Source organism: Mustela lutreola, chromosome 9, assembly GCF_030435805.1.
Source record: "Mustela lutreola isolate mMusLut2 chromosome 9, mMusLut2.pri, whole genome shotgun sequence".
In the NCBI taxonomy this organism is placed as follows: domain Eukaryota; kingdom Metazoa; phylum Chordata; class Mammalia; order Carnivora; family Mustelidae; genus Mustela; species Mustela lutreola.
Genome location: NC_081298.1, coordinates 71,228,544 through 71,252,298, shown reverse-complemented (window position 1 = coordinate 71,252,298; position 23,755 = coordinate 71,228,544). Strand labels below are relative to the sequence as shown.

Sequence of the window (23,755 nt, the reverse complement as noted above, 5' to 3'; positions counted from 1 at the left end):
GGGGAGCCTGCTTCCCTACCCCACCCCCGCCTGCCTCTCTGCCTACTTGTGGTTTCTCTCTCTCTGTCAAATAAATAAATTAAATCTTAAAAAAAAAAAAAAAGAATACTCGAATGACATTTTCACAGATAATCCCATCACCTCCACAGACAAAAAAAATTACTAAAAATTCTGTATAGCTCTGAGTGGGTATAAAAAAATTTCTGGAAGGATCTATACCAAAATGCCAACTGTGATTCTCTCTCTCCCTCTCTCTGATAGGGTATTCTTTTCCTCTAACATTTTCTCTATTACAGGCTTTTAAATGAGTACTTGTTAATTTTAAACTGAAGATAAAATATTTGACTATTCAATCATGGGCACCTGCTCCTCCTTTTTTTTTTCATTGTGGTAAAAAATACTTAAAATAAAACTCACTCTCACCTTTCCAAGCTACCTTCTTCATTCAAATGGCTATTGAACTGTCCTTGATTTGCCAGAATCGAAATGTCCTGATTTCTGTCAAGGGGTGAAGATTTTTACCTATGTTACATCAACTCTCATCCTGCCTCTATACTCAATCAGTTTAGTGTGAGTTTTTTTGGTTAAATCCGTGTTCTGCATTAGTAAAGCTAAGTGAGTATTATTATGAGCTAGGTGGGATTCCCTTTACTTTTCTCCTATGCTGGGCCCTGTCTCTGGGCCCAATCTTCCTTTTCCTCAACTTACTCCCTCTTTTGGGTAGAGCATATTCTCCACTCACTCCCAGAGAAAGGATGTGGGAGAAGTACATTTGAGAGTTTGTAAGGCTGAAATGTTTCTTTCTCCTCTCACATCTGACTGTCTGATTGAGTAGAGAATCCCAGATTAGAAATATTTCCCACTCACATTAAAGGTGTTCCTTCCCGTCCTCAAGTTCCCAGAGTCACTGAGAATCTCCTCTGCACTGGTTTGACCCTCATTCTTGGACATGACCTGTTCTGTTTCTTTCCTCCTCTCTGGAAGTTTTAGGATACTCTTTTTATTCCCAGTGCTCTGAAATTTCACCAAGATGTGCCTTGTTACGGGACTTTTCAATCAGGATGCTGAGCCTTGGTAGGCATTTTTCACCTAGAAACACACTCCTCAGTTCTGACAGACTTCTTATTTCTTGGTAATTCCTTCCCTTCCACCCTTTTCTGTTTCCTCCTGTAAAGGTTGGGCCTCTGAATTTGCTAATTTTCCATTTCAAATTTTTCTCCCATTTTCTATGTTGCTTTAAAATTTTTACTTTTGGGAATAATTCTTTGACTATCTCCCAATGTTTACTGACTTATTTTTTTGAAGTCATATTTTAAGTTTCTAATATTGCCCTTCTTCAATTTTTTTTTTTTAGTGCCCTGTTCTTATGTTTTGGGTACGCCATCTTCTAATATTTTGACATTTTCTTCTACTTTCTTCAATGTCTGCATTTCTTCCAAGTTCTGTTTTTCCCTGCTTCTTCCTTCCTGTGTAGGCCTCTCACAAAGGACTTTAATCTGCAAACATTCTTGGATTTTATTTTAAATCAACTTTGAGGTATTTATATATAAAATGTGCCCATTTTCAGTAGAGAGCTCGATGAGTTTTGATAAGCGTTTACATCCGTGTAACCACCATGGTCAAGGCCCAAAGGGTCCCCTGTGCTCTTTCCAGTCAGTCCTCACCAGCACTCCTGGACAACCACTGATGGGTCCCTGTGGATTAGTCTTCCTGAGCTCCACGCAAACAGACTCATAAATATACATTTGAATATGGCTTTCACTCTGCACAATGCTTCTGAGGCTCATCCCCGTTTGTATCAGTACCTCATTCCTTTTCCTTGCTGAGAAGTACTCCATTGTATGCACGTACTGTTCTCCTGCTGATGGATGTGCGGGTTTTTCCAGTCTTGGCTGTTATGAATCAAGCTGTAATTGGTATGCATGTACCAATTTTTTTAAACACAAAAGAATGCCCATTCATTTTTAAGGATGAGGTATCAGAAGGCTGAGTGTAAGGGTGGGCCGCAAGGACTCCACAACGGTGCCTGGGTAGCAGGCTGGCCTACTTTCAGCTGGGGTCCAGAAAGCCAGCATCTGACTCTTTGCAGGGAGTGGGAGTGGGTGGCTTACTTTCTCCAGAGTGAAGTCTCATGCCTGGAAGAATAAGCCTGGCAGAATCAGGATAAGAGGATGAAGGCTGGAGAGGGCAAGGTGGGGTGTTGTTATTCAGTAGACTTTTGGCCCTTCACCACGCTCTCCCGCTTTCTCATGGGCCTCAACCCAGAGACTCTTTGCCTCCCAATTTGTTTGTTTGTTTTTTAAAGATTTTATTTATTTATTTGACAGACAGAGATCACAAGTAGGCTGAGAGGCAGGCAGAGAGAGAGGGGGAAGCAGGCTCCCTGCTGAGCAGAGAGCCCGATGCAGGGCTCGATCCCAGGACCCTGGGATCATGACCTGAGCCGAAGGCAGAGGCTTAACCCACTGAGCCACCCAGGCACCCCTGCCTCCCAAGTTTCTTATGAGAATAACCACCAGTCCCTGCAGGACTTAAAGAGGGTGGTGGGAACCTGAACCCCAAACTTCCTTTCACAAACTTTCCAATAAGCCTCTGCTTTAGTCTTTGAGCTCCCCCAGTATCTTTGGGACAAATCCACCACCCTCATAGACAAGCAGATATGACCACACTCCTTTCCATCTGCTCTTTCCTTGTGGATTACATTTTGGGGGTTCCAAAAACGTCTCACTGCACAAAGTGTGTGTTTCTGCTTCTTATTCTTCCTAGTGCCTGAGATGGTTTAAGACAAGAGGGTGGAAATAAGTTCACTCTTCCTCTCTTGTGAAACTGGAAGTCCTTGGGTTAGTATGACCATTTGTGAAGAGCAAGGAAGCCCTTGATTGGGAGTGGGCAGCTGGGGGAATCCCAGCAGGGTTACAGGCTGCTCCCCCAAATCCCGTTCCCAGTTCACAATGTAAGACTCCCTCCCACTGCAGAACTAGTCAGCAAGTCAGGATTAGGATACCCTCTGAACTTATTTAGGGGTATTCAGTCTGAAATGGGGATGTTTCCAAATTTTAATCTTAATTTGATAATAATGATGCCCTTACATGTTTAAGGATTTGGTCATTAGTCAAAGTTGTTTGTCTGATTTCGCTTTAATCACCATGATCTTGTTTGTCTCTCAAAAGGTAACACTCCGTCTAGCACACCAGGAAACTGGTCCAGCAAGGCCAAGAAGCAGGCTCAGGGCTGTGTGGTTAGTCTGTGGCACAGTATGGACTAGAATCCCAGTCACCTGACTCCTGAGGAGGAGCTTCTTTTTACATCATACCACCTCCTGAACGCGGCACCACTGCCAGGCCACGGGCCAACGCTGACCTCAGCCCAGGGGACAAGGGCAGGGGAGAGCAATGCAGGAGTGTCACACTCTGGAGGAGAACCATCTGTGGCTGACTCCACCATGCCAGACCTTCTGGGTAAACCACAGTAATGCCATGCTTCCCTGAACCTAGAGCCAGTACATGCTACTACAGTTTTTTAGAACAACTTTAGGGCATTCAGGCCAATATTTAGGACATTCTGACACTGTCCTAGAGGGAAAGCACTAGGTGTCATTGCCTCCATTTCCAAAGTAGGGAACAAGGGCTAGACGGCGAAGCCCAGTTGCACGGGGCCTTATGGCTAGGGCTGATGAGGCTGGCCCTGAGCCAGTTTTCCCAGCCCTCCAGCCTTCCCCTTTGAGGAGGGAGGCTGTCCTTCAGCTCTCTGGTGCTTACCTCCTGCCCCTCCCCCACCACTACTAGCCTGGAGGGAACATAAGCTGAGGAGACCCAAGGCCTATGGGCTCCAGGTTCCCTCCCACAGACAGGATATGCACACCTGCCACGTGACTTCATCTCAGAAACAGTTCAGCAGCAGCAAGTTCTTGGATACAAATTCACACCAGGGTCCAGTTTTTCTTTTTTTTTTTACTCCTTTTATATAGACCTTTTTAAAAATTAACATATAATGTATTATTTGCCCCAGGAGTAGAGGTCTGTGAATCACTAGACTTACACAATTCACAGCACTCACAAAAGCGCATACCCTCCCCAGTGTCTATAACCCAGCCACCCTTCCCCACTCCCCGCCAGCAACCCTCAGTTTGTTTCCTGAGATGAAGAGTCTTATGGTTTGTCTCCCTCCCCGGTCTCATCTTATTTCATTTCGGTTTTTGTTTTTAAGCAACATACATTTTAAAACAAATGAACAAAAAATTCGAAAAGATACCTACCTAAGCTGAATTCTAAAATGGGCTCATCTGGATCTTGTATATTTCCTGAATAAAAAAGAAATGACAGATGGAAAAAATCACCCTTAATAATCTTTTCCTTGCATTTAGGTCTTATTCAGAAGACCCAACATCCTACTTTTTCCCCCCTCAGAAACTATTACATGAGATAATTTCTTCATTTCCTAAACATTTTGCTTTTGAGATTCCTGTCTCAGACTCCAAGACCAAACTCCCACTCCCTTCCTCAACTCTGCACATCCCCAACAAGGAGGACTTTGATGATGGCCTGGGCACTTGCCAGATGGGCGCGGTGGACATTCCCATATCACCTACTGGCGAATGAGCCCTGGCGGTACCCACCTAAGATGGAAAACTGCCAGCAGTCAGACTGCAGTTTCCAGGAAGAGGGCTGACCTCCCTTCCCTCCCCATTCCCAGATTCAACCAGAAGAATGACATAGCAGGGTGCCCTCCAGCCTGGGGCCATCCCTGGGGACTAATTCTGGCTGTCCGCAGGGGACTCCAGGAGGCAGGCGTGGCCCTCCCAGCACTGGCACAGTGTGGGACCTATGTGTGGTGACCTTGCCCCAGGAAGCCGGAGCAGGGCCCATGAGGCTCACCTGCCAGAGAGAGGCCCAACATGTCGGCTGCCACGTCAATGGTGGAAGCCCGCTGCATCGCACGGGCCCTGGCGCCATGGCGAGGGCTGTGCTCTCTTGCTGTCATGATGTCATTGGTGATGACGTGCTTGCTGTTCCTGGGTCAGACCACACCTGATTCCCCGGGAAGCGCTGTCAACAACCCCTAGTCCCCTAAGGTGGCAGTAGTCCTGAAAAAAGACACAAACACTGGTAAGAAACACAGGGTTGGTGACTGAGAGACCGTGCTCTCGTGGACAAAGTATGTGTCTAACACGGGCAAGTGAGGAGCCAGGGCCGGAGAGTCGGGCGATCTAGGCCCCTTCTAGTGTCCTCTTCCTCTACACTCTCCAGCACTCACACACGCCACCCACACATATACACACGGGATCATGTAAGGAAATCAAGTTCTCTTCAACAAAGACATGCCACATTAAATGATGGTTTAGATATAATGATAAAAGATGGCTCTTGAGATTTTCTTTGTTTTATGATGCTCTTCTGTTGACAAGTCTTATAGCATCTGTAAAATTAAATCAATTCACCTCTGTCAGAAAGATATGAGATGCATGAAGAGCTCTGCTAGCCACTGACTACGATGGCATGGTAGAACACTGGAAAGACAGAGGCACATGTGTCCAGCCTGCTCTCTTTCCTCCCAGAGCTACAGAAACCTCACATGTGTCTTGGGCATGGGCCTGCTTTCCTGGAACACATGTGTATATGATCTATGCCTGACTTAGGTGGATGATGCTGTGTGCTATGGTTATAGAAGTCTCTGGCAAGGTTCCACCAAGCGCTGAATCAGACACAGGCCCTGGCATGGCAAAGAACACACCCTGGGCTCTAAGAAGTGGGTTAAGCAGCAAAAAGTGACTTTCACGTGTTTCTAGCCCTCTGTGTGACAATTCCTGCTGTCTTTAAAAGGAATCGACCTTTAGGAGTGAAGATAATTAGACTGAACAATAAAGCTGGTTTCAAACACTCCTTTCAAAGTGTGTCAACACCTGTGCCCCCAAAAGGCCTGTGTTCCCTCTCTTGAGTTAATATTCACCCAGCAACTTACTGGACATGTTTGTTCTTGGACCAGTTGAGACACGTGGCATTTCTTCATAGAAGCACATCCAAATCCATCATCTAAAAATAGAAAATTATAAACTTAACAAGCTGGTCAAGCACGAAGTTCTGGAGAATATGTATTATAATGCTTATGTTATAACTTTAATGCCTAGAGATATGGGGAAGCCAAGAACTACTCTAAGTTCCTTTGTGCTCCATACAACAATCCAACCTTTGGCTCAAAAGCAAAGGTTTTGCTGAAGCCCAAAAGAATGAGAAACAGAGTGCACATTCCCATTCCCCTTCCCCAACCAGGGATGATCCAGGGTAACAGAGACCAGCCCCAAAGCAGCCACTGTGTGCTAGGATATGGCTGAGGGAAAATGAGAAGTTAAGAATCTGAGTCCCAGGCATCCTTGCTCACAAATGTCAGGCTCTGGATGAAACTGCTAGGCCCCTCTGAGGCTCTGCCCTCTAGTGTCAAAGATGAGGCTAGTTGTACACCCATCTCACAGGGCTGTAATGACAACCAAATGTGCAAAAATGGAAGAGGGCTTGCCCTGATGTGGCTGTCTGGCCTGTGGGTGCCTTCCTGCGGAGCAGAATACCCAGCTTCCGACTCAGTCCCGGGGGACTGTCAGAGCAGACTAGCGCGTGAGCTAGCTGAAACTGCTGGAGTCTGGGGTACAGATGACAGGCAGAGAGTGTGCTCGGCCCAAGCAAACTCAGCTTCTCTTACAGGCTAAGCTCCTACCCCTCCCACTGGAGCACCTGGGGACCTTTAGCCTGGGCACCCCAGCAGAGAGGGCAGTGGCCCGGCTGAGGAGTACCAGTAAAAGTCTCCAAGGGGAAGATTCACCAGTTTGCTGACATCAATGAAAATGGCAAAGACAGGGAAAGTACTAATACCTATAATTTATAGTAATGCTTGTCGAATTTACAAAAAAAACTCACTAAAAATGCAAGTGGCAAATGTATGAATTCAATAAAAGAAGAATACACATGGTAAACATTTTAGAAAAGTATCTAAACTCATTCATAATAATTAAAGGAATGCTAAATACTCCTATATTCACCTAAAGTAGTCTTCCAAGAGAGGTGTGCTTGTGATCCTCATGAGAATAAGCTTTACTGGCAGACCTAGGGAAAACTTGATGGGGTTCTCCTCTATTGCTGATAAATTGGAACATGCATTTCAGAAATTTATTTATGAAATTATTCATCACATTATTTATAGAAATGTATGAACAAAAGCAAAATTCTTGCCAACAGGCCGAAGATGCTTATTGTAGCATTACTTATAATGACAAACCCTGGAATGAATCTAATATCCAGCTACCAGTCAGTGCATTCTGGAACATCTATAAGGTACACTATTACATGGATGTTTAAATGATCATGATAAAGTTAATAAACACATGACAGTTTCTTCAGCCTTGTTAGGGATCAGGAAACCACTAATCACAACCACAAGATAACCTCCACACACTCATCAGAATAGCTAAAAATGGGGAGGGGAGGACAATACCAAGTCCTGGTTAGGATGTGGGATAAACAGAACCCTGAGACACTGCTAATGGAAGGTAAAATGGCACAGCCACTCTGGAAAACCGGATCTACACAAGCTGATGTACACCTCCACCACGACCCAGTGCACAGCTCAGAATGGAACTGCTAACAGAAATACATGGTTATGTTCGCAAAGGTACAAGGAACATGTAGAGCATAAGGCTCATCACAGTCAAACACTGGCAACAATCCAGACATCCATCCACAAGAAACAAAACAACACAGATGGCTTTCAGAAATGACGTCAAGGTAGAAAGCCAGTCCACGAGAGTGTATCTAGGCACATCTATTTGTATAAAGTTCAAGCACGGGACAAATGAGTCCATGGTGCTCAAAGTCAGGACAGCGGTGTCTTTGAGGGGTGAGTATTGACTGGGTAGGGCATGTGGGGCATGAGGAGGCTTGTAGGCTCTAGTAATGCTCCATCTCTTGTTTTGGGTACTGGTTTCAAGAATGAATTTACTATCTAAAACTTTTTTTGAGCTGTACATGAAGATTTTTTATACTTCAATAAAAAGTTTAATTATTTTAATGGCTATAACAAAGACAACAGCATGAAAAACTGTTTATGTCAGCTCTACCTCATGTTTTTAATGAAATATTCTGAGTCCTGGTCATAGTCATTTAAAAAGATAGGACACAGACTGGGGCGCCTGGGTGGCTCAGTTGGTTAAACGCTTGACTCCTGAGTTCAGCTCAGGTCATGATCGCAGGGTCATGAGTTCGAACCCTATGCGGGGCTCCACACTCAGCAGGGAGTCTGCTTGACATTCTCTTGCTCTCCCTCTCTCTTTCAAATAAATGGATAAATCTTTAAAGAAGAAGAAGAAAAAAAGGCCACAGAAGGAAAGAGCCAGCAGGAGACTACATGGAGGAGAAGGCCATATTTGGGGGTATGACCATGGGGAACTGGTCCCTTTCTTAGCTTCAGGTCACCCCCTTACGGGACTGAAATGATGACCGGAAGCTAAGATCATCTCATGCTGGCCTAAGGGAGAAGCCCGGGCTTGAATTAGCTCGAGGAAGGAGCGCTTCCTCCTTTAACTTCTTCCCAGTGTGTTTCCAGCCTTGTCCTGCCTTGCTTGGCTGCCCTGCTCAGCCTGTAGTAAGGCTGTGGTCACTCCCCTGCACCTGGGCCAGTGCAGACAGACCACCTGATAGAAGGCAACTGGACCCCTACCTGTCCAAGAGAGGCTCCCAAACGCCCTTGCTCCTTCACCCCCTCTCTCCTCCCCTTGCAGGGCCCCTGCACCTAGGAGGGTGGAGGGTAGGTATTATAGGCATGGTGGGATCCTGGGGATAGAAATGCTTAAAGGGGAACATTTACAGACTAACTTTACATTTGATAGAATTCACAGACCATAAAAGTTTTTGGGTCAAGAGGACCTCAGAAGCCACTTCATGGTTATCTGGGACATTTAATTAGGATCTGCAATTTAAATCATCAAGACCCAGAACATGGATCTGATCTGTGCCGCTGAACTCAATTTTCCTTATTAGTCTCATTAACTTAAAGTAATTCACCAAGAACTCTTATATTCCCAAGGTCCTTGGTTTTCCTCCTGGCCCCATTTGAAGACCAGAGCTCATTAGGAAGAAAAACTGCACTTACATCAAACAGGACAGATAGTGTGTGGGAGTTATTCAGGGGGCTGGAATTTATTTTCTTGGGGGCAAGAAAGAAAGAAAGAAGGAATAACTCATAAAACTAACTGCCTCTTCTCCTCACTCTGTGAGAGATCTGTAACCCTTTCTGACAAGAGGACATAGATCATCAACACGATAGCAAACCCAGTCATGTTCCTTCCACCTGTGTGGGGCCGGAGGGGGGATGATGGTAGAGGAGCATACGCAAGACTGGGGATGTGGTGGTTCACACAGGTCCATGGGATTTGTGACAGGTGGCAGTGACTATCAGAAGCTTCTCAGGAAGCCCGTCTTAGAACAGGCTTGCCTATCTCCTCTTCCACAGAACAAGGGTTCCCAGGCCTGGAAGGGATCTGGAGGCCCCTCGGGCTCAGAAACCTCTTAGGGCTGCTGAGCTGGAGCTAGTGGAGAGGATGAGCCACACAATTTTCCATTTTCATCTGTCTTATACAATGGGGGTTCTTCAGAGAATAATCTTAAAATGGAGTTGCATGGATGATGCCATGCAACTGGACATGATGCCATGTCTGGACAGAAGTCCAGACAAGGTGACTTTCTCAAGGTCACATGGAGGTAAAGGATGAACTATCAGAATCAACCCAAAGCAAAAAGCCCAAATACAACTGGGGCACTCTTGCTGCCCAGCCCACCCTACCACTGTCACTACGGACAGGAAACGAGCTCCCAGCAAACCTTCCCTGGACCTCTGCTCTCCAGGCAGCACAGGAGTGAAAGTCAGATGGAAGGCTTGAGTGAGTCAGAGCATGAATCAGCAGCCCCTGAGGAGGAGGCTACTACAGGAGTCAGAAAGAGGAAGAGTTTTCTCTCAAAAACCCCAGTCCAGGATAGCCACAATCACTGACCCATGAGGCGTCACACTGCTCACTGGCAAATCACTACTAATAATAACCTCAGAGAGACAGCTGCTGCCTTCTCCACAAAGCCCCTCCTGCAGACACTGCCCAGCAGCCAATGGCTATGCCTCAGTCTCCCTACACGGCAAACCAGTCTGTACCTCAAGATAACGCACTTCCTGGTATGACCATGGGATAAGGAGTGGGGCGCCTTGTGTCTTAGGAATGCCAGACTTCAGCTTCTTACTTCTTCCATTTCCTCCTGGGTGCCTCATTCAAGTCTACATATAAACCAGGGGTCTAGCAAAGACCCACTGAGTAAACAAACTATCAGCTTCTGTGGCAGACCAGCTTTGCTCACCAGAGTCTGGCTTTCTCCTTCATCCCAGGTACACTGACAGGTCACCCTCTCTAGCCCCCTTCTAGTCTGGTACAGCTGTGTGATAGCATAGAGGGATGCACTCAGGCTGAAATAAAGGTGAGAAAACTGCTCATAGGACCCTCCAAGTCTCCCTTCCCCCAGATTCCTGGTTGGATGTAAGGGACTGAGTGAATAATTCTGAGGCCTAGGGTAAGGGAGTGACTCCAAGGACAGAAACTAGGTCCCTGTGGCTGGGTAGAACAGAGCCCCTGCTCCCCATCCCTTCCCCACAGACAACCTACACTGAGCTTAACTTGTGTAAGAAATCACCTGTGTTGTGTGAGGCCACTGAGATTTGGGAAGTGCTTGTTCTAGCCGCTAACATAAGTTACCTTGACTAAAGTCTGGCACATTCCAGGCACCCAGTAAATGGTTATAGTGAAAATAAAACTCACAGCCACTAGTTCACACCTACCACATAGTGCTGGGGAAAGAATGGTGATTGCTCTCTGCAGGAGGTATGCCCAGTCCATGCCAGCAGGTGGCAGGGAGACCCTCACAAGAGGCCAGGAAATGAAATGAACACAAAGAAGTAAAACAAACAAACAAACAAACAAACCCACTTTAGCATACAATCAACCTGGCAAAGGTCCCCTCTCTAATTCCACATCAGGCTCAGGGTACCCTGCTAACTCTCCTGCCCTTCCACCCCAGTATCACCCAGCTAGCCCCAGACCTCACCACCCCAGACATGTGCCATGATGGAAGCTGGAGTTAATGTTGAGAAAGCAAGTTCCCTGAGATGGCTCTAGAGCTGCTAATCCAACCAGGAGAGAAGAAGAGACCCAGCTCTCCCACTAGGCACCAAGATCAGCCTCATTCCAACAAGAGCCAGCTGGGAATTAAGGTTGCCCACGGCCCCATCCAGACCTTGTATACACCAACAAGGGCCTTGGGACCCTTGGGACTTTAGGGCCATGAATTCCTTGATTCCCAGCAAATAAGAGAATGACAAGAGCATGGGTGCAAACACCATAACATAGGCACAAACCTTGGGTGGGCATGGGGTGGGTGGGGTGCAGCTGCCCATGACAAAAACTGAATGGGCCAGAGCTATGGTGGCTATGATAACAGGCATGGCAAGGCCAGCAGAGAGGAATAGGATCAGTGTCTCTAGAACAGCCAAGGGCAAGGATGAGCAGCAAGCGGGAGGCTCCCCACTATGGAAAGGCAGCACTGGTGAGCACCCAATACCGAAACAGCTCATATTCTGCTCCCAGGCACGTGACCAGGTCAGGCACCAGTAAAGGAAGATTCAGCAGATAGGCAAGGACCAGAAAAGTCTGGCTTCCGAATATTCCAGAACAGCAGCCAAGGGCAGCAGAAAACTCTGGCTTCTATTTGGAATGAATGAATGAATGTGTGCGTCTACATGACATCCCAGAAATATAAGTGCTGTGAGTCAAGTTCTGGTGCACAGGAGACAGCAGAATGCTTGTGAACAGAGGAGCACACTATTGGGGTGGGGAGACGCACTGGAAGCATTCTTCCTGAAATAACACAAACTCAAGCAGGCTGCTGAGAAATGCTAAGGAAGAGGGTGCTGAACAGAGCAGAAGGCCGCCCACCGGCATAGAGCAGGTAGGGATGCCGGGTGGATGAACCACTGTAAGCACTGCAGGGGGACAGGCTCTGGCACAAGGGCATGAGGAGTTAAACCAAGCTGGAACTGAGCAGTAAGGGTTCCTTGATCTTCATGAGCCCATTCTGGGGACTTCACCCTCTGGATGCTCCACCCCTTGGCAGCCCCCACCCTAAAATGCATGAGGATAGTGGAAGCAAACAGATCTTCCATCTTTTTCTCTTTCAAACAAGCCAACTGCCTAGAAAAGATCTTAATCTTTTAAACTAAGTCCAATATGCCTCCTGACCATAAAAAGCAAGGAATGCTGCCTGCCTCCAAGGCTCAGGTATTAAATGTGCAGGAAAAGCCAGATGCCCCAGTAATAAAGACAAGGGTAGTGGACAGGGAGGCCTTCGTCTTTTCCCTCCTGTGCTCTGACCCCAAATCCAGCAGGGCCCGGACACCTCAGTCCACAGAGGGCTCTCAATGCCTGCCTTTGTATGACCTAGACCTCTTGGATTAACCTTAACCTTGCAGAGGCCCAGAGCTGGGGACGAGAGGCCACGTACTTGCTCAGTTAGTGTCGTTCTTTTCTGGGCGCCTGGGCAAGAGCCACTGAGCTTCCCTGAGCCTCAGTTTCCCAATGTGGAAAACAGGAGTAACAACACCCAGCTCACTGGGATATGCTGAGGAGCATACACAGATGTGGACAGATGTGTAAAACACCCACATGGAGTCCGGCACAGAGACCTGCGTCAGGCACATGAGCCTCTCCCCTGTGCTCTGCTTCACCTCCCCCACGTCCAGTGCCATGCTGTACTTTTACAGCAAAACTGTGAGCCTGGAAGGGCTCTCTTTCCCTCCAGCTGAGTCTACTGACCCTTTTACCCCTGAACTCTCCAAATGGAACTCTTCACTCAGGCCCACAGCACTTCACCGGTGCTTCATTATATATAGTCACCGTGTTTTCTAAACCAAACACTTTGAGGCCTAAAGGTTGCTGCTGGGAAGGGACAGGCAACCAGAGCCCCATTCCTAGAGGCAGTGTGTCCGGTATCAGACCTGGTCAGCTGCTGGGAGCCTTGTCACCTTCACAGAGCACCTTCTCTGGGCCTCAGGTTCCTTGTCTGTAAAATGAGGAGATGGTCGATGTAAAGGCTCCAGGACCCGACCCCACCCCAGCCCCCCAGGAAAGAGGAGTGGCTGCTCTGTGCTTTGGGGCTGGACCTCCATTAGGATCCTGTCCTGAGGGGCAGCCCCCCCCCCACAGTCCTCCTTCTGTGGAGGCCTGCTTCCTGCTTCCCCCTGTGAGCCAGGGACTCAGCCCTCTCCTACTTCTCATATCCTGCACCGCACAAGGCCTTGGACCCAGCAGGGAGGTTCACTGTGCAGAAGCCTCCACCCCATCCAAGAACACCACCTAACCGAGGAGTGTGCTGCAAAACCTATTCAGTGCGGCTGGCAGTGAAATGCAGGACACGAATGCCTCAGAAAGTCAGGCCACAGAAGACCCATGCATGGCTGGTGTGTCTTCTCACCGGCATGCACAACCCACCCCACTCAGCCTCCCCTACCAGCTCCTCCCTCCTCCAGGGCCCTACATTCTGCCACCTTTTATCTCCAGCTTTCCACTTCCCCAAGCCTGGTTCTCTGCTGGTGACACAGAACAGGCAGCAATGGTAATGGGCTCACCCGAGTTAATGAACTAGCCTGCTTCCTCCATTTAACGGCTATGGTAGCCGACAGAATATAGTGCCTTAACCCAGATTCAAAAGCACATCTCCGACTACGGCAGGAGGAGTCAGTCAGCTTGGGTGGCTGCACGAATACTTCCCCTCAACAATGGCAGCAGGGGCGAGTGCCCAGGAGCAGGGCAAGCCCAGACTATTTCAGCTCCCCCCAACCCCCTAGTTTTCCCATCTCAATCAGTGGTAGCTCCATTTTTCCACTTGCTTCGGCTGAGACACACAATCGGCGCCGGCTCCCAAACTATTCTGCCTCTCACACCCCACAGCCAACACACTGATGATCCTTGGGCTCTACCTTCCCCCATAGAGCCAGACTCTAGCCTGCCTCAGCACCCCTGCCACATGGCCCTGGCTTCTGACAGCCCCTATGAGGCACCCGCTCTTTCTCTACATAGCACTGGCGAGGCCATGAAGCCTTCTGCTGGTGTCTTCATCTGGCTCCCACCCGGCTTCCTTGCTGTTCAGACCCCCCTGGCCAGCCACTCTCCCAGAGGCTGCTCTTCCTTGGAAGGTATTGGAGGGTACTTTCCTCACCCCCGGTATGTCCTTTCTAAAAACCAGCCCCTCCATGAGGTCTCTGGGACATTCCAGTTTAAGATGGACTTGTGGCTCACATATAAGCCATGATCTTTGGGGGATTTTCTATAGGAACTAGCCTGAAAATAAGTCACCCTGAAAACATGCTTAGAAGTGCTGGTGCTGAGCAACACAAGTGCAAACCCTGCGTCTGGGGGCTCACATCCAGAAGATGAGAAAGACGTGTTAACAATAAGCCAGTGCTCCGCAGAGGAAGTGCGGGCAGCAGCTGCAGAAAGGGAGGGGATCCTGTGGCGACCTCAGCTGTTCTAAGCCCTCCCACACCCCCTACTTCTTAAGCCACTTTCCTTGACACTACTTTTTGTCCTTCTATACCTCATGATGTTTCTTTTCTAGAAACAGACAATCTCTTCAACAACACTGAGAGTCTCTCACAAACCAGGCCTTAGAGATACAAACATGTACAAAATGAACAAGGGGTCTTGGTCAGGAAATGTATGACCAGAACTGCAACAAAACCCTGAATGGGGGACAATCTGAGGGCCACAGTGGTGCTGGTGGAATGTTTTCCCCAACCCTCCCTTCTGTGAAGGGCTGTCCTACTGTTCCCCTCCTCCCTTCTCTACGAACACGGGGGCCCCAGGTGCGAGAACCAGGGACTCGGGAGGCTCCTTCTTCCTTGAGAATCAACCCAGTGTTGATTCAGTCCTCTAACTCCCATGTGCCTGGCTTCGTCTGTCATTGGATTGCCACAGAAGTTTCCCAGAGTAGCACAAGCAAAGATAATGGAAGCACTGCACTGACTGCTGTAGTCTCTTGTAAGAGCTGCCTGTTTATTACTGGAGACAATGCCCGTCACTGTCAATGAATCTTCTCTCTCCTAGAAATGTCCGAGCCTTTGACAATTCTCATGTCTTGCTCCATTGTCAACTGGGCCACTCGAAGCCCTCACATAATTAATTGAAAATTCTCTAGTATGTCAGCCAGGAAGGCCTCTCAGGAGTGCCAGAAAAATTTCCAAATAGGTGTGTAAAAGGACTATATCCAGTATCTATTAACTTCTACTGTCAACGAAGACATGCAGTTCTCAGAGGATCAATGGCCAAAGAAATGAGGACAAAAGCTTCCCTGTGACCTGTGGGTCAGCTTGTCTCTGAATGGAGGTCAGTAACAGACCTATCAGCCAATGAAGGAAGGTTATCATCTCAGACTCAGATGCCCCCAAACCCCCTCGCCCAGGGCACTTACTCAAAGCTCGGTTCCAGGAGATGTAGCCAGAACAGAACTCTCTGGATCCTCTAGGGCTGGGTAGCAGCCCTGAGTCCTAACATTCGGCTGGGTGTGCCCTATTCACTGCTTGCAATGTTTTTTTCTCTTTCCCTTTCTTTTTCCACTCAAACCCAAGGTTTTAAGGTCTGGCCTCATGCCTGCTTCTACCTCTCCACCCACAAGAGTGGGCCACCTAGAAGCGGTGCCCCGGCTTTCTTCAGCCACCAGGACAGAGGGCACCCCACATTCCACTTCTCTCTTCCCTCCACTTTGGGAGGGGTCTGTCCTTTTAGCCAAAGGAGTGCTGGGAGAGGCGTGGCCCAGCAGCTCACCATTTTTCAGCATGACGGTGTAGAGAGGGTAAGCCTTCCTGGGCAGTGGCTTATGTCCAGTTACAGCAACTCCCTCCACCTTGCCCTGACAGCATCCCTCAGTCCCTGGGGATTCGGTGAAGAATCCATCATGGTGAGGGCAGGTTCTGGGTACTCCCGCTATTATGCCTAAAACACCATACTTGCCAGCCAGAACACTTGGGCCAGAGCCCAAAGAACCCAATTCAGATGAGTTTCAGCAGAAAGGTACATTTTTCATAAAGGTTTGGGGTTGACTTATAAAACTTAAACAGGAATGTGGCTCAGTGGGCCCAAGGACCCCAATGTCAGCAACATAGACAATTCTTGTGGGCTTTCCTCTGCTGACCCCTCTCATTCTCCCCTTCTCTGAAAATGAATCTGTACTCATGGTGATGTCAAGGCAGCCGACAGCCCCCAACTCTACGCTCCAGGTCTAGCCACTGAAGAGGCTGAATACCTGGACTCTCCCGGTCTCCAGTCCAGCTCCTTCTGGGGAAGGCGATCCAAGGGTGTAGCTTGGCCAACTGCCCACAGGACAGAGGGCTGGGGTCACACTGCCCCATGAGAGCTCCCATGAGACCCATTAATTTGGTGGGAGAACCCCTACAAAGTGAGGGAGGGCAGAGACTGGAGAGAATCCTCACAACTCACAACTCTAGGATCCAAACAGAGAGACTCTGTAGTCAGTGTTCCTCACTGACTTAAAAAAGTCAAAGAACTCCTACTGTTAAGTGTTTCTCATATTGTTTAAAATAGAGAACATAAACATAAAATTAGGTATAAACCCTTTCTTCCTGGATCTCAACTACTATAAAACTATACGAATTCTATAAATTAACCACAAGACCTGTAAATAAATGAACTCATGTCTCTAATAACGTAATGTGGCAGGTGGGCCACGACACAGAAGCCGTCACACAACTATAACCCTGACGGACTCCAGAAGGCCTCTCCTGCCACCCCTCTTCTCTGCTCCTGGGCTGAGCCAGAAATGCCCACAAGGGCCACTAAGTCCTCCCAGCTGCCATGTGGCCAGCAGCCACCGTTCCCTAAAAATGTGAGTTGAGGAGCAGGAGAGGGTAAGGGAGATGGGGTGACAGCTCCCTAGACAGGGAATAAGGAGTCTTGGGGTCCCGGATAGCAGGACATGTTGCTTTGCTCTTTCACATGGTATCAAGAGAGTTATAGGACAAAAGTACAAGACATGGCTTCATGGCTCGCTGCAGAAAAATGCAAGACTGAGGCCACTGGTCACCTTTGTCAAGTCTCCGCAGCCAAGGGCTCCCCTCATGGGCCACGGAATGTGGCAAAGGAGACAGTGGCTGCGACACTTCCCAGTGTGAAGAGCACCATCTGTCTTCCCTTCTTTCAGTCTGTTCACAGCCTGACACTCCTCCGGGGACCTGAACAGTGTCTGCTACCCACTGGAGATTCTCCTCGTGTTTCCACCTATCAGGAGAAGGTCAGGAAAGGAAACGGAGAACTGCCCAGCCCAAGATGCCATCTGACTGCTCACCTGCCTCCTCCAGCTTCCAGGGACAGAAATTCCTTGTCCAGAGATTCCTCGGGTAGAAAACGTCATGGGTGGATGTGTGAGCACGAGCGGCAACTTGGCTGGCAGGTGCTTCCCTCCCGTGGCCCCTGGCTCCCGCCGTCCTCCGCACGCCTCCCTTGCCAAGGGAGCTGCTGGACTGACGGGAGCCAGAAGCCCAGCTTCTTCAAGGTCAGGAGTCCCAGAGCAAAGTCAGACCCAGAGTCAACCCTCAGCTGTCCTGTACTCTTCCTGACAAGGCACAGCAGCCTGCGGGACACAGTAAGGCCAAATACAACCAGACCCAGGTAAAAGGCATGCTCTTTTTCCTTGGCCAGTTCCTCATTTTTAAGTACTTTCACATGTATTATTTTCATTTCACAGTTTTTATTAGGATATCACTCTCTTCCCTCCACCCCTTTTCAGGACCCCCTGGAAGAAAACATTCCGGATCCAACATACATGGACCAATCTTTCCCTTTCTGTCCCCACCCACAGTCTTTACAAGGCCCCTCCAGTCAGTCTCTGACCAGACCTCCAGCCTTCATGTTAAGCAACACCATGAACTGGAGGAGAAATGGGCCTTCCTAGAGAAGGTGGGGTGACTTCTTGTTTTCCATCACTCATGTGCGATTTCCTTTTCATACACAGAGATTAAATACCTCGAAAAAAAATGACCAATATTTTATTAAAATATTTCAAAATAAATTTTAAAAGCCACAAAGCTGGGACGAGGGGCAAAATAAAATTAAAATTAAAACACACAAAACTTTATGAGTGGGGCAAAAAGTCAAAACCTGGCCAACAACACTACCTAATATTAAGAATTAAAAAAATTTACATATACAATATCCAGTATTTCTGATGGTGGAGACAGGACTTGTATAAATACCGTGGTACATTTCATTAGAAGAGTAGAGTGGGAACCCCTGACCCAACATGTCATGACTCAAGACCTAGTTTCTCTGGTGACACGTTAACCCGATTAGCAGGGGTTCCTCTGCCCGTTTTGTACAACTACTGCAGTTTTCTGTCATTTCTGTCTCTTCACTGCTCCCAACAGGTTTTCTTCATTCACAGTGGAATATCCTGGTTTAGTAAGTAAAGAATGTGTCAAGGGGCTTTGGGAAATAGTTAACGCCCTGTCCCCGGCTCACACTGCTTACACACACTCCACAATTCAAGAATAAAACATGCATCCTCCCTCTCCTTACAAAAACTCCCACGTCCTCTTTGAGGTTTGTCAACGGAAGCAGTGCAGGGAAAGTCAATCAGCTCACCACTCAGACAGTGGCTGGACACATAAAAATGGCAGGACCCATGTGGGGAAACACAGGCGCTGACCAAGGTGAGCCTACCTGGGAGATCCTACAGTCCCAAAGACCAGCTGGCAGGGGTTGTTTTGTTTTGTTTTGTTTTGTTTTAAAGATTTATTTGAGAGAGGCCAAAAGAGATAGAGAGAGAGAGAATACATAAGCAGGGGGGAGGGGAGAGGAAAAGAGAATCTCAGCAGAGTTTCGACTGAGTGCAAAGCCTGACAACAGTTTGATCTCAGAACCCTGAAATCATGCCCTGAGCCAAAATCAAGACCGAGCCACCCAGGCACCCCCCCCCAACCCGCTGGTACTTTTCATTAACTTAACAGTGAAATGCACTCTTGGAAGGGAAGCTGAGCACCCACACCAGCTCCCAGAGAGGTCAGTGAGATCCAGGCCTGATGCTGCCGGAGCCTTTCCAGAATGGGAGGCTCCATGATTATGCCAGGTCAGTGAACAACCAGGAAGAACCAGGCTTTGGTTCTGTTTACTAGAACCAAATACCCAGGCAACTTTCAAAACTCTGTGCTAATGCTAATGGAGCTCTGGGAAAACAGAGGAACTTCCAGCTCCAAGGGCTTATCTAATATGACAGCTATAGGTTTTCTTCAAATTCAGGCATCTATGTGTGGGCATAGTTTCCAATCCTGCAGAGTTTCCAATCCAGCCACACTCCTGGCGCCCCAGTGCCTCCCCCTTGCTCCCACTGAACCCTTCACCGTCCTCACTCCAGCACCTTCAGAAGGATGGTGCATGGGCCTAAAGAGGCACTTACTTACAGGCTCATTCCAAAAACACTATTTCCTTCTAGACCATTGAGAGGGCAGGATTGACAGTATTTTCAAAGTTCCAATGTGTTTTGGATGACTGCAGTTGGGTGGATTCCATTTATTTTTATAATCACTGAATCTAATTCAGAAGTGTCAAGGTTGGCTTCACAAGAGAATATAAAGCTTTCTGAGTAGCCACAAAATTCCATAAAGGGCTATAAATGTGAAGCAACAACCATAGATCAATGAAATGCTGGGAAGACAAAGTTATTTCTGGAACAAGGCAGTAAGCCAGGAGACTGAGGATGACTTGCCCAAGGCCTCTAAGTGGGCAGCACTCAACCAGGCTGATTTTAGCTTCTGCACCAGCAAACCAAAATTAGGGACAGAAGTCTCAGTCTTCTACATACCTTGGAGCCAAAGTGGGTCACACATTCTCTAAGCTTTGCCATATATAAAACTCTAGCAAAATGGTATATTATCAGCTTACATTAGCTGCAAAAGAGGAATACTGTTTCAACCAATCAATGGGCTTCAGCTAATAGGCATGAAGAACTCTCTGGAATTCTAATTGTTCAAATAAATTGGAAAAATCTCGGTACTTTCTTAAACTCTCCTACTGGGCTTTGGAAACAAACCTCTCTTTTACCTGGTAAGGGTGGGCCGAGATGTCACGGACACAGAATGGCCGGCCACATCTACAGTTAACACTTGAAAAAAACTCTCCTGTCTTGGCCCATCTCCAGGGGGTTCCAAAGGTCACTTCGTCATCATAACAATTAAACCTAAAGCCAGGATATGCCACTAGCTGGAAGGAAGCACTGTCCAACTCTGTAAATAAAAGAAAACCCAATGGACATCAACAAACCACAGAAGGACCTAACACCACTTGGTCACGGAAGAGGCCAAGCAATTCAGGTCTATTACAAACACCTTACACCAGGGCCATCTTTTGCCTTGAAGGGGGCTCACCCAGATAACCTCGCCCTAAGCTGGCAGTCGGGAGACTGCTCCAGAAAGTCTCCAGGAACAACTTCCTTTTTCTGTGGCCTTGTTCCAGAAAGACTCCTATGCTGGTTGTGCTTTTCTTTAGAAAGAGGATGCTAGTTAGTCGGGCTATCTGTTCAAGAACCAGGTTCTTCTGCCATTATTTTCTTTTTCCAAAATCTCCAAAATCTGCAGCTGAGTTCTGAAATGTGGAGAACACACTGAGAATAAAGGCCCCATTAAATAGCTCCCTATCAGGTATCCTATGTAAAACTGCCATCACCAAGAGCAGTGACAATGAAAACTAATTAAAATCTCTACTTGTGCTTTCGCATTTTTTTTTTTTTTTAACATTGTTGGCAGGTAATAAAGAGATCAGGGAAATACGTGCCTTCAAAATTTACTTTCTAGAACTGCTCCCATCCCTCCCTAGAAGGGATCTGAGAAAAACTAACAACCCACCTGCCTGCCAGCTTTGGGCCCTACCTCGTTCACCGTGGGCCAGGGTGCTGATGGGAGAGCCAGGGTGGTTCATCTCCACCAGGTACAATGTTCTCATCTGGAGGACTCAGCCAGCCCTAGACAGGCCTCACCTAACAACACTGCCAGGGTGTTCATCCAGCCCATCACTAGGAGTCAACAAGGACTGGGCTCTTACAAGGGGTCAGAGGCACACCCACCAGGCCCGTGTGAACAGACTCACATCTTTTCAGAATACCGATCAGGAATGGAGCAGGTGTGAACACACAACATCTTTTCAGAATACCGAACAGGGAAGGAAGCAGGTGCTGATCTATGAAGACAACTGACATCTTGGATCAGTTTAGAGACACCCTGCGTCGTGTCAGAACTCTCCTAGCACTGCTCAGCTAGCTAAACATCAGCATATTCATCAAACACAAATAACAACAGAGTAAAACCCAGCTGATAGGGCCCTTGGGTTCTTGGTCTCCTCTGGGTTTTCATTCAGCCATCAGACCTCTGGATCATAAAGTGTGGGCACTCTGGTAGCCCCCCCTGCCAGATGTGGCCCCTCCTCCCGCCCCTTACCCCCCATTTATTGTTTAACACTGCTAGAGTGCCCCAAATGGTCTGAATTGTGTCTATTCTGCTCTGTCATTTGCTCCTCACAACAATGTCTATCTTGGCCACAGGGAACCAGTACTCCCTGTCTCAGGGAGGACATTGTGTGGACAACCAGCAAGGCTGGGGCAGACGGCGGGGCTCTGGTTTTCACTGTGGTTATCTTGCGGAGTTAGCACAGATAGTGTGGCACTTCCCAAATGGCAGGCTCACAGGGGTTGTGGCCTCTACTGTGATCTTGTACTGGTGGTCAGAAATTTTTCTTTAAACAAGAAAGAAATTTTCTTTAAATAATTTCTTTACTACATGTAATATTATATTTAAATATTTATACACATAAACACACACACACACACCCCACATTTAATTATTCAGATATAAGGCTTGCATCCATCCCTCCAGGGGCAGATGTGCCCCCATCAGGACACTGAGCATAGCGCAGACTATCTCCATCCCCAACCACCAACCAGCAGCTTCATGGTGGGAAGGCTTGACTATATAAGTCTGCGTCCTCTGTCATTAGGCTGAGGAGAGAGCCCCACCATAGAGGTGTGTTGCAATTCTCAACTGAGAAAGTGTGTGTGAAGGCTCTGTAGACCAGAAGTTGCTAAATTTAAGTGACACAAAGCCTTGCCAAGGGTCAGATGAGATACAAAGGCAAAAAATGCTTTGAAAAGACAGAAGTCAGGATCCAAATCCTTATTTTTTAAGATTTTATTTATTTATTTATTTATTTGACACAGAGAGAGCAAGCACAAGCAGGAGGAGCAGCAGGCAGAGTGAGAAGGAGAAACAGGCTTCCTGCTGAGCGGGGAGCCTGATGTGGGGCTCAATCCCTGAACCCTCCGATCAAGACCTGAACTGAAGGTAGACACTTAACGACTGAGCCACCCAGGCACCCAGGATTTAAATCTTTAAATGACACATTCTTTCTGGAGAATGAAACAGCCTGAGGTGGAGAGGAATAAACAGGAATGCTTCCCCAAGCATTAGATCTGGGCCTGCCAAGGACATCTCTTGTGGCTCTACTGGGCCCCCAGAAGACACAGTGACGGTTGGCTGGGTGCAGGCCCAAGTTCCATTCAAGTCAAAAACTGAGGTGGGCAGACTGTCATCCTTCCCCTCCACCTGATCGCTGAAAATCACTGATGTAGCCGAGAAACTTTCTGCTTCTCTAGAAAGGAGGCGCTTCCCCTACTGTCCTTGGAGATCACAAGGGCACCATCAAAAGACCGTGTGGAGACAGGGGGCGGATGAGGACTCTCTACACTCTGCATTCAACTTTGCTATGAGTCTAAAACTGCTCTAAAAAACAAAGTTTATTTAAAAAAAAAAAAAAAAAAGACTTCCTGGCATGAATTCCAAGGGGGTTTTTAGCTGCCCTGCCCTAGATGGTCTAGAAAAAAAGGGGAGAGATAAGTCATAAGAATGCCTACAAACATATCAAGAGTGAAGCCTTTTAAGGCATAAGTTCTAGAGTTCTGTAGGCATCAGACTTCTTGGAGCAACATTCTGAAAAGCTCGAAAATCTCAAATAAAGTCAAATAAATATAGCACTCTGTAGATCTTAAACAAGGCTGGATGAGAGGATTAAATCATGTACCCAGGGAAAGGTTTTCACAGAGAAACTGCAAAGCAGTTCTAAAAATACCCTATGATTATCCACCACCACTGTTTTAGAGGGAAAAACAGGGAAGGAATCAAAATCCAGTGCCAACCCAGCCTTGCTGGGCTAACTGCTAATCACAGTGCACACCACCAAGACCCAGACCCACAGCCCCCCTCTAGCACTGCCCTGGTGGCTTCTGTCCCCACGCTGATCATTAAACATTAAACAGAGAAGGAGGACAGAAAGAAAACAACTCCCAAAACAGCCTTCTCGTTTGTCATTATCTTTCCTGCTTACACGTTTATAACTCTGAGCAGGACTCAGTGGGGCAGGACTTGGCAGCCGTGCCAGTGGGCATCAAGAAAGAACACATGATCAAAAGACAACTGACAGAATGGGAGAAGATATTTGCAAACGACATATCAGATAAAGGACTAGTGTCCAGAATCTATAAAGAACTTAGCAAACTCAACACCCAAAGAACAAATAATCCAATCAAGAAATGGGCAGAAGACATGAACAGACATTTCTGCAAAGAAGACATCC

The 23,755-nt window shown here is 47.6% G+C and overlaps 1 protein-coding gene across 12 annotated transcripts in view; it reads right to left on the bottom strand.

Annotated features, from left to right (window-relative positions):
• The window catches only part of INPP4A (inositol polyphosphate-4-phosphatase type I A), a 130,251-nt gene that overhangs the window by 53,483 nt on the left and 53,013 nt on the right, over positions 1-23,755 (bottom strand). For all 12 annotated transcript variants that reach the window (XM_059134692.1, XM_059134696.1, XM_059134693.1 and 9 more), the window contains exons 2-4: positions 5,959-6,029; positions 4,875-5,083; positions 4,256-4,300 (exon numbers count right to left, since the gene is read on the bottom strand). In XM_059134692.1, the coding sequence (XP_058990675.1) occupies positions 4,256-4,300; positions 4,875-4,980 (151 nt within the window). In that variant the 5' untranslated portion in view covers positions 4,981-5,083; positions 5,959-6,029. The remainder of the gene's footprint in view (positions 1-4,255; positions 4,301-4,874; positions 5,084-5,958; positions 6,030-23,755) is intronic.